Raw genomic sequence first — 11,224 nt, 5'->3', positions numbered from 1 at the left:
ATCTTTAGGGCTACTAAAGTTTTTCAGTCAAGAGCAGTGCGTGATTTTCTGTCTTTCTTTTGCTGCTTGATTAACATCAATGACTCGGACAATTAGTCTGCTATCCCTTTAAAACGAATGCACAGCTGCAATGGATGCAATGTACTGATACACGTTCTCCCTACTGTTTACGTTCACTTAAGACATAATCAACTGTGTTTACGTGAATACTCATCAAAACGGACAATTCGACATAATTTTGTGTGTAATTCTCCATTAATGTGACGCAAAAGAGTACTCGTGCGCTGTGAGACGTGCTTTCTGTGTGTGTATGCTTCAGTGTCTGCGCTCAGAAAACCAGACCGAATTGAGTTCTCTCTTGCGTCGTCAGATTTATCCATATGTCTGCTCTTCTCTTATTCCCACATATTGACATTTTTTGAACGTTTTATGCGACGTGCAGCAAGTGTATGTTAGCTTATGTCCTGCCTGTTCATATGTACGCATCTAACCTCCGAACCACGGAGATTGGAACCACACAGCAGATTCGCTCTGAATGAATCTCTTCCCAAATCGTTCCTCCCTTACATTTTCGTCTCGTTTTTATTCATTGACGAAAATGTCAATAGATTTACGTCATAGTTTTTGTCATTCAAAAAGAGTTCTAGTTCGTTATCGTCTCTTTGTCGTTGGCGAAAAAAATGTCGTTGACGAAAATTATGACGAAAATTATTCGTCAATGAAATTAACCCTGGTACTTCGGTTCAAAAAGTTAGGGTAGGGCGAAAAACTCCATCTCATTTTCTCCTCCAACTTCAAAATCGTCCGACATCATTGTTTTACCTTTTTTGTAAAGGACGTTTGACTTTCTTTGCACGTTCGCTTTGTAAACACTGGGTCGTACTTCTGCCTGTGTCACGTGTGACCTTTCCAATGTGACAAGACAAGCATTTTTTTTTTCAGAAAATAACCATTAGTTTCGCTAGATAAGACCCTTATTCCTTGACTGGGATCGTGTAGAGCCCTTTGAAGCTGCACTGAAACTGCAATTTGGACCTTCAACCCGTTGGCCACCATTGAAGTCCACTATATGGAGAAAAATCCTGGAATGTTTTCCTCAAAAACCTTAATTTCTTTTCAACTGAAGAAAGAAAGACATGAATATCTTGGATGACATGGGAGTGAATAAATTATCAGAACCTTTTTATTCTGGAAGTGAACTAATCCTTTAAATGACTTTACAGATTAAAGTTAAATTTGATGGACAGATATTTCTTACCCTCTAATAGAGAGAGAAGCATCACCACCATGTCCTTCTGCAAATCCAGAAGCTCCTTCAACAGACCAATCTGACTGGAGTCCTGTTTCACACAACCAGATTCAAACACCCAACAAAATAAAAAAATCGTTACCCAAAAAAATGTCTCAAACTCTCACTGATAGAGAGCATAAAAGGACCTTTCAGTTCACATATATTGCTGGTACTCCATAGTTTTTAATATGATATGCAGCATGGAACCATGAAAAGAGATTTACCGAGAACACCAAGTATCCTGATCAGGCTAAATTAGATTTTAGTAGCATAACTAAATAACATCTTTATTTTTTGGGGGGGTGGGTGGGGGATGTGATGTGGGAGATGGCACTATTGGGACAAATTCCACCTACTCTCAGCTTACCTCAGAATGTGTTCTACTCCAGAAATGATCCTGGGTTTGCATTTATAAACAGACACAAACATAGCATGACATACTGTAACCTAACATCTAACACAGGGACATTTAAAGACGGATATGAAGATAAAACAGCCAGAAGCAGATGTCAGCTCCTGGCATAGATGAGGACTATCATATACTTTATGACTTTGAATCTGCAAAATATTGCCATAAAGTGGCATAATATGTAATTCCTATTATTAACAATAAATATCTAGGTTCTTTGCAAGCACATTTTATATGTGCCTAGCTAATGGTCTAAGCATATGAAGGAATGCCAGCAGACACATAAACAGTCTTTCATACAGAACAATATCACACACACCTGCAAACACAGTACACACACTAACATGTTTAACAACAAAAGAGCACAAAGGCCTGCACATACACATAAAGAAAGATTAGATGAATCTCACAAAACTGCAAAATCAAAAAAAAAAATAAAAAAATAAACTGTATATTTCTTCAAAGAAACACATTTATATTATATTCATAGGTTCATAATACAATATTACAATGAATATCACTTGGTTTGGGCTAATTTTAATCGAGAAAAAAAAAAATACACATACACACACTTTGCAATGAAAATAAAACGTATACAATTATTTCATACTTTTTCAAATGTGACCCAGACGTGATCTTGACAGGTTTTGTGAGATTTACGCAGTATTGTACAGATTTTATTTTGAGACTCTTATGTATATCTGTATATGAAAAGAGTAACACAGTGCAGGTCGAGGGAAATAAATTTCCTCTACAAGTGAGCAACAGCAGGAACATGGCATAGTGACATCTCCCTCAGCTCCAGTATATCAAAAATAAACCCAACAAGGTTAAGACTGCTTTCAGAAATTCAACACTGATACAGTGGGGACAGAGGGAATGTACATGACAGAAAATGCAAGTGAAAACACTTGCAGAAAACATGCCGACACATAAGCAATACAACGGAAACAGGAAGCAAAGAAGAAACTGTTCTGTGTACTGTGTACGTGTGTGGAAAGCAGTGCACAAGTGCGTAAGATGGAAGCAAAAACAAAGATCCTTACGCCATTTCGGAGTCCAGGGTCAGGGTGCATCTGGCAGGGTTACACATCAGAATAAAAATGTTACCCATCAACATTTTTAATACATTTTTGTATTTTGTATTGATTTTGTATCTCCCACTCTCTTAGATATATTCACTCATTCCATTTTTTAATTAGCATGTCTGTTTTTATAGTCTTTCACTCCTACTTATGCAGACAAACAGGGCAAAGCTGTTTAATATTAAAATTAAGTAAGTTTAGTTGCAAAAATAAGATCATTACAGTTAAGTTGGCCTTTTGTGGGCCTCACCTATATTATAAAACACAACCGTGTCAATTTGTTTTTTACAAACCAACTTTGACAGGTGGGCACTGATCTTTCGACAGACTGGAGACAGGTAAATCAGCCATATTCACATTTTTGAAGCCTGAGAGAGTGGGAGAGATTCTCAATTTTAAGAAATACAAAAATGCAGTACACAGGTACCAGATGTGTAACACTCAGAACAAAATCCAACAACACAACAGAGAGGTTAAGAGAAACAACGCATGATTAAAGATGACTAGAGCATCAACATTCACGTCACACTGTGAACATGTTCCACATTCATGGATTAGTGGCAATACTGGACCAAACATTTATATAACAGAATAACAACAGTGTGAAATACAATCCATTCGATAATCCACTATAATCAAGTTTGGAAATAGCGATCAACCAATAAACCGATAAACGACACAATCAGACAAATTCTACTCTATTTAAACTGCAATTAAAATCTTAGTTACATTTTAGAAAAGCTTGCCATAAAATATATGATACTCTAAAGAAATTTAACAACCAAGGGCCAGTTTTACTATCAGGTTGCACCAGTGCAAACCGTCTTTTGGCATTAAAATAGTAGTCAGGATTTACAAAAGACACGCAGTAATAAATTAGCACTGAAAAGGCATGGACAGTTATTTTTGCGCCTGACCTTATTGAATATGCATTTGTAGGAGTTTCCCTTTCAGATGCAAATTTTTTGGGAGGAGAGTATTCAAATGAATCACGCAATGTGATTTACTAAGGTTGCGCTCGTCAAATTACTGGTATTTGCGCCATTATTTAACGAAAACAAAAAAAGCATGTCTTGAACTATTTTGCGCTTGACATGGCTGCAATTGTTGTTGTTAGGAGAAGGCACCACAGAGAACAGAGAGCGCATGGTAGAAGAGAGAGGATTTTTCCACATGTGTTAATTTATTTGGAATGCCAGAAGAACACATTCTCTGAACATATCGTTTGCCAAGCCATGTTATTTTTAATTTGCTTCAGAAAATAAAAGGTGACTTGGAACCCTCAACTAGGAGTCACCATAGACTGTATAAAAACATGGACATAGTGTTTGGTGACAGCAGCGGCAATCCACCTGTCACTCAAGAGGCCACACCCTTAATTATGCAGAACTTTAAAGGGGTCATATGATGCTGCTAAAAAGTTTTCTGCTGTAAAGTTGGGCATTTTAACATGGGGAGTCTATGTGACTGACTCCCTTTTGGAGCCAGCCTCTAGCGACCAGTCGATGAATTGCAGTTTTAGTCACTTCTGTGTTGGTTTCACAAGAGAGAGCGGGAGGTTGCCGCTTGGGAGTCACGCAATACCAGGTCTATCAAAACGTCTCGCAACCCTTCATTTTTTGGCCTCCGGTTCTTTTCAACGTACTGTGGCGTCTTTATTTATTTATTCTTTATTTGAGACTACGCTAATTTTCGCTGCGCTTGGTATATTGCGTTGGTCGATATGTAAATGAGATGTTGCCTCTGTGTTCTTTAATTTGTGCATTTGTTAGTAAATCACCCTTCAAGAATTTTCCACACCCATCAGCGCTGTTTTGGAATTGCATTTGGAACTTGCCCTGTTTAGTAAAACTGGCCCCAAGTCTCCTTATATGTTTTAATAACTCCAATAAAGTTTCTTCTATATCTATAATTTACGATATAAACAGGTAGGAACTGACTCAGGGAGTTAATAACCACAGTCAACCCCAAATTAGTAAATGGATCAGTAACTTATTAAAACAAGTATTAAATAAAAGAGATTTTAATTAATGAACTAATTAGACTATGCATAATTAAACATTAGTACTGAGAAAAAAATGCAACCTCCAAAAAATATTCCTTAATAATCTACTTTGATCATACTTATATAGAATATATAAGTATGTACATGTATGACATGCATTTGACTTCTATTCTGTTGCACAAATTATAAGCTCAATGCAAGTTAAACACTATAAAACTGTACATTTGGAACATTTAACTTCCAAATATTCCTGCTCTTATAAACACTTTCACAAACATTTTTTTGCAGCAATACTTAAAAAATAAAAAAAATAATGCATTTTTTTCTCTGATTTCCTCTGTGTAAAGCTGGTGAAATTAGGCAAAACTCAGTGACAAGTATTTTAATGTCAAAATAAACCAACATACAGATGATACTGATTCAGTGTTGATGGAACAGTGTTGAAGAAATATCCGGGGTCTTCTAGGTGTAATAAAATTGATCAATATAATAAGATTTATCAGTCACGTTAGGGGTCTGTCTGTGCTCAACATGTGTGTTCCTACCTGTGCTAGCTTCATCATCATGTGTGCGAACACATGCAAGAAGCCCACCACTGCATCCCACAATCTGCTGTGAGCCAGAGACTGCTGATTACCAGTGCAAGGACCCTATGGTGAAAAAAAAAAGATAAACTATGTTAAAGATGGAAATTTGCCAGTTTGAAAGAGCTTGACTGCATATAGTGGTGACATCAGTACCTGGATATACTCTGTCAGGCTGTTGAAAACCTGTTTAGCAACCGTCATTGCCTTAGAAAAGTTTCTCTTGCCTGGTTCATCAATGATATCCTTCCCAGAGTAATACCAGTAGAAGTCACTGATAGACTCCTGAGACAGAAAAAAAGACAAGAGCGAGGACAAAAATTCACTTTATTTGTTTTCTTGTTCTCAAACGCAATGCCATTAACACATTTTTAATTGTCCAAATACTTTTGGTGCTAGTATATGTAGAGGAAGAAAGGCGAGATGAAGCTATACCTGCAGTCTGAGCAGATAGTCAACCGTGCAGATGATGATGTTGATCGTAGTTGTGCTGCCTGTCTGTGTGCGCAGATAGTTCTGGAAATCTGGAGAAAGACGGTAATGCAAAACCAGCTGTTCTTTTAAATAATTAGGCATTTCACACATTTTCACTACCAGTTTGGGATCAGTAAGATGTTTTATGCTTTTGAAAGAAGTCACTGTGCTTACCAAGGCTGCATTTATTTGATTAAAAATACAGCAAAAAATAGTAATATTGTGAAATATTATTACATTTTTAAATAATCTAATAAAATGTCATTTATTATTTTCGTGGAAATCATGATACAATTTTTTTCCAGGATTCTTCGATGAACACAATGTTGAATGTGAACATTTTTTTAAAAATTATTTTTACATTTTAAAAGTATTTTTTACTGTTAATTTTGATCAATTTAATCTGTCCTTGGTGAATAAAAGTTACATTGATACAGTGTATATGTAAAGGCAAGGGCTAAAGGCAAAACTTTAACTGAGATGTTCATGTTTTTGGAACACATCTTTTTATGATTCCATGATTTTCTCTTCAAACACTACAGCGAGTAAACAGAAGTGGTGGACATCTCAGGAATCTCACCGTTGTTGTGGCCTTCACAGAGCAGCTGCAGGAAGCGGAAAATGTCGCAAGTGAATTCATCATCCGCCATCACTTTCTCTTCTAAACAGGGACACACACATACACACAGCATGAATGTGCGAGAAGAACTCCTGAACAGTGCTTTACTGTATGAGAGTTTGAACTACACTACAGACCTCTAAATGCAAAATAAAGTGGTGAATTAATAGACATACATTTTTTTTACAATTAATTTCAAAGACTAAAATGGTTAATTTGTGAACTAAAATGTGACAAAATAGATAGGAATATGACCAGACCATTTTTATGCAGATGTACTATTTTCTTTTCTTTTTTATATTACAGAAATAGTTAACCCAAAAATAAAACTCCTGTCATTGTTTACTTCCCTTGTGTTATTTTAAACCCATATGCTATTTTCCATGCCATTTGAGTTCCGGCAGAAGGGAAGTTTAGAATTTTGTTAAAAAAAAAAATAATACCCTAGTGAACAATAAATATATTAAAATAAATTTGAAATACATTTATTTCATGCTAAGTATACTACAAATACATCATCATATTTATGTACTTAATACCCTGCAATTGCACTTTAAGTAGACTAAACTGGTATCCCTACAGTCTGCTAAACTGAAAAAAACTAATTTTGTACTAAATGCACTTTAATTGTGCGGAAGTAGTGCTGAAGTCCAGCTAAAGATATAGTGAAGTATATTTGATTGTGCTGAAGTGGAACTATTGCAAGTTTACACTTTGCATTTAAAGACTGATGTTTTTCATAGATCAGACAATCCTCATCAGTTGTGACATTAAAACATATTTTAGGCTTAATATCAAGAAATGTGCATTGTGCACAAGTAGTACTCCGAATAAAGTTGAATTATAATTTTTATAACAGTAAGTCTCAAGCGATATGTCAGTAAATATGTTAATAGATTTGAACTATACTTAGAATATTGATATGGTAGATAGTATATAATATAGTATATTGATATACTAACATATTGAAGATATTAGTATATAGGTTTGAACTACTTGTATGAGTTTTTTTTACAGCATGTAGCATCATTCAAAACCATTCAAAAGTTTGGGGTTAGTAAGATTTTTTAATGGTTTTTAAAAGAAGCCTCTTATGCTCACTAATGCTATTTATTTGATTAAAATAGAGTAAAACTACAATTGTGAAATACTATTACAGTTAGTTTGATTTTTAATATATTTCTGTGTCACATTATCCTTTGGAATCATTCTAACATGCTGATTTGCTGCTCAAGAAACTTTTCTTATTGTTATTATTGGCGAAAATGTTTGTGCTGGAATCCATAATGCATTTTTTTCCAGGACTTTTCCTGAATAGAAAGTTTCACAAATCTTTTTCATTTTATAAATGTCTTCACTGTCACTTTTGATCAATGTAATGCATCCTTTTTGAATAATTTCTGAATAATCTCTGCATATTTTTTATTGACCTCAATCTTTTATCAATTTTGTTTCATAGAAAAAAATAATAGCATATGGGTTTGGAACGACACAAGGGTGAGTGAATCATGACATAATTTTCATTTTTGGGTGAACTATCCCTTCACTATTCAGGGTGATTAGGGTGTCTGTGTTCTGTGAGTATAACCACTTCACAGCACTTCCAGCCCAGCTATTAGCATGTTAGTGAACCACAAAGACCTGCTGTGGCACATCCGTTTAGCTGTTCACTGCAGAGCAGACCAGCAAACGTGGAAAGGGGAGGCAGAGACCTGATGTCCACATTGAATCCACAGACTAAAGCCCTCCCCTCTCCCAGAATGGCAACACTAGTAGACACACACATACAGTCTGATAGATCACACATTGAAAATACAGTCACTTTGAAGGGACATTTATAACATTTATACTGTACACTAACTGATAGGAAACGTCACCGTGTACGGAAATACACAGGGATATAACAGACATGGAACATGGATAAACGCAACAGACACTGAAATGACACACTACACAGTGAGTTCTTCATGAAGGACACAAATGGAGAAGAGTTTTGGTCAAAAAAACGCACACAGACACACAATCATGCAAAATAGATCTACTGCACTCCTGGAGGTGTGGGAGAGAAGTGGAAGGGAGAGATGAGCCGGAGTAATGTGCTACGAAGTACATGTGATGGAATAAGACGCTATTTGACAAGAGTAAGACTAATAAGAAAAACATGAAAAATACCATTGTGTGGGAAAAAAATTATTATCTTATAAAAATTAAGCTTTTTTTCTGAATAAAATACATTCAAAGATGTCAAGAAATGGGAAGTAATACATTTAATACACATCACACAGATTTAGTGCCCAATATATATCAGTCTGAGAGTGAGTATCTGGAAACGAGGTTAGCTAAAAAAAAGAACATTGAAACAATTAAAACATTTTAAAACAGGTGTCACAAAACTTAAAATCACCAAAACATAGAAATTAGAATAAAAAAAAACCACACTGGTTACATCTTTATGAGTGCCCTGCTATCTATGTCATTAAAACACAATTCAAAGAATTAACTTATGCAAATGTATTGTCAATTACAATATCATTTAATTCAAGTGTAATAATTAATAAAAATACTGTTGTAATCATAATTAATTAATAAAAAATTTTTGTCATAGAAATCATGCATTACATTTTGGCCATCTATAGTTTCAGGATGCACTGGCTAGGATATAAGTCAAGTCAACTTTAAAGCATGAATGAATGTTAAATCAGCAAGCTGTTAATTTAAACTTTCAATTGCTTCCATTAATCTGTAGGCCTGTTTAACCCTTCAAGATATTCACTTTGAAATGCTCTCCATAAAGCTCTCAAAATTGCATCCCTCCATTGGGGTTTAACATTGATAAGCATTTGCTTGAGTGTTCTGGGTCCAAATTCATGAAAATCTTCTTAAGATATCTACTAAGAAAAATGTTCCTTAGTGCAATTCTTGAAATATCTTATTTTTTAAATTTTTTTATACGATAACGGTGGTATGGTGCTTCTTGCCCAAGACTCGCTGTTCAACTACTCAAAAGTGGTCATTTTGTGCTGCCTGCAGATGAGCACAATAATCATAAGCGCACACTTTTTTCATTCTAACTGGCTTGATGTGGTTCAGAACTTTGTGTCACATTTTTTTATTGTGTCATGGTTTTAAATAGTTTTTTTTTTAAAGAGCTTGCTTTAAGATGAGCTGTCTGAGTGCTCTCTCTTTAGAGTGAAAGCATCCTCATATATGCACTCTCATATTTGCTGAACACTGGCAAACATTTGTCGTAATTGTAAAAAACTAAAAACAAGATCTCTATTTTCCTTGTTGGTTGGTTTGACTTGGTACTCAAAATGACTCGATCATTCATGTCCAAAGCACAAGAGGTGTAAGACAAGATTTGGAAAACTGTATGGAGAGCAATTTATGGAGAGCAAATCTGGGCAAATTTTATAAGAATGAAATGGAAGATGAGTTTTGTTAATGTTACTGATGACCACTAATGAAGGTTAAAAAATGCTCTAGAGACTAAACACTAAATAATTTCTACATTATACTGTCCCATGTCGGACGCTTTTGTTCTTCTGAAGTAAAAATGGCACCTCGTTATTTGAAAGAATGGTTCAAATAATACTAGATGGCTCATTTTAGGGGATAAAGTTTCCTGAATCTGCAAATCATTTCATGGTTTTGGTGACACTGGTCACCACAGTTCTCTGTGATCTCCTCAGAGAAAACTGATCAGAAAAGAAAAGACAAATTTCTTTCTTTCCTCTCAATCAGTCAGTGAATGCTGGAGTTACAGTAGATCTGTGAGGGAGCACTCAAGGGCAAAGTGCAAAGAATCTTTACAGCCATTGCATATAACAGGACAAGCTGTATAAGAAAACTTCTCTGGAAACAGAAGAATTGCATTACAGTTACATAATGTGGAATCCATCTATCGTTTTATAAGAATCGTAAAGGAGTTGGCTGCCCCAAAACCTTTGCAATGACTGAAGAGTTCTCTTTTAAGTTCCCTTGAGCGCGAAATGAAATGCAGGTAAACTACACACCAACGAAAGGAGATCTTCACAATGTAAGAGCTGAAAAAAGGAGGAAGACAGGAGGAGATGGGACAGAAGGAAAGAGGGAGTGACGATAAATATATAGAGACAAGATTATTTACCACGTTCTAGCTTGATATCTGAAAAACAAGAAAGAGAGGAAAGGCATATACAGGGAGGTTGGAAATGGAGTGATGGTGGTAGGGAGAAAGAGAGAGAGGCAGTGAGTTGGACATTGTAGGATTGTAGGCTTCCGGCATGGGAAATATAACAGACTAATACAAACAGATACACTACGATGGTTCTGTAAGAAACAAAGATAACGCACATTAAACACTCTTACACAAACAGTCTAAATCTTACACATACAGAGTGGAAATGTCACCTGTGGACCAAAGAAATCACATGATAAATTACAAAACTGCAATAAATAATGTCCTTAATCAATATTTTTGTATAGTTTTGCAGTAAACATATCTAAAGAGGCAAAGCTGAAATGTTAATACTTGTTTTCAAGAAATATATATTGAATTAAGTTTATTTTTCTCACACCAATGGCAAATTCTTTTTAAGCATGCACCTCATTAAATTTTGTTAGATTTATGCTTCAGACCAGTAAAATGCCAATAGGCTAAGAAAATAAACTTTAAAAATATATGTTTTCTGAAAACAAGTCTAATTATCCTATACAATTTGTCTTCTCAAGTAAGATAGATATGTATACAAGAAATAAGACAAAAATACTGATTA

At 35.2% G+C, this 11,224-nt stretch overlaps 1 protein-coding gene across 5 annotated transcripts in view; it reads right to left on the bottom strand.

The window, feature by feature from the left end:
* LOC107676751 (ryanodine receptor 1-like) overlaps nt 1-11,224 on the bottom strand; it is a 108,012-nt gene that overhangs the window by 11,278 nt on the left and 85,510 nt on the right. For 2 of the 5 annotated variants that reach the window (XM_016471418.1, XM_016471421.1), the window contains 6 exons: nt 10,597-10,614; nt 6,429-6,509; nt 5,810-5,898; nt 5,531-5,659; nt 5,336-5,440; nt 1,259-1,340 (listed from right to left, as the gene is read on the bottom strand). In XM_016471418.1, the coding sequence (XP_016326904.1) occupies nt 1,259-1,340; nt 5,336-5,440; nt 5,531-5,659; nt 5,810-5,898; nt 6,429-6,509; nt 10,597-10,614 (504 nt within the window). Of the gene's footprint in view, nt 1-1,258; nt 1,341-1,658; nt 1,689-2,746; nt 2,777-5,335; nt 5,441-5,530; nt 5,660-5,809; nt 5,899-6,428; nt 6,510-10,596; nt 10,615-11,224 lie in introns of all 5 variants that reach the window. The other 3 variants (XM_016471416.1, XM_016471417.1, XM_016471420.1) reach the window with 3 other exon arrangements.

The sequence above is a fragment of the Sinocyclocheilus anshuiensis genome, unplaced genomic scaffold (assembly GCF_001515605.1).
Source record: "Sinocyclocheilus anshuiensis isolate Anshui unplaced genomic scaffold, SAMN03320099.WGS_v1.1 scaffold456, whole genome shotgun sequence".
NCBI lineage: Eukaryota > Metazoa > Chordata > Actinopteri > Cypriniformes > Cyprinidae > Sinocyclocheilus > Sinocyclocheilus anshuiensis.
Note: the sequence above shows the minus strand (reverse complement) of the source record. Positions and strands in the feature narration are given on the sequence as shown.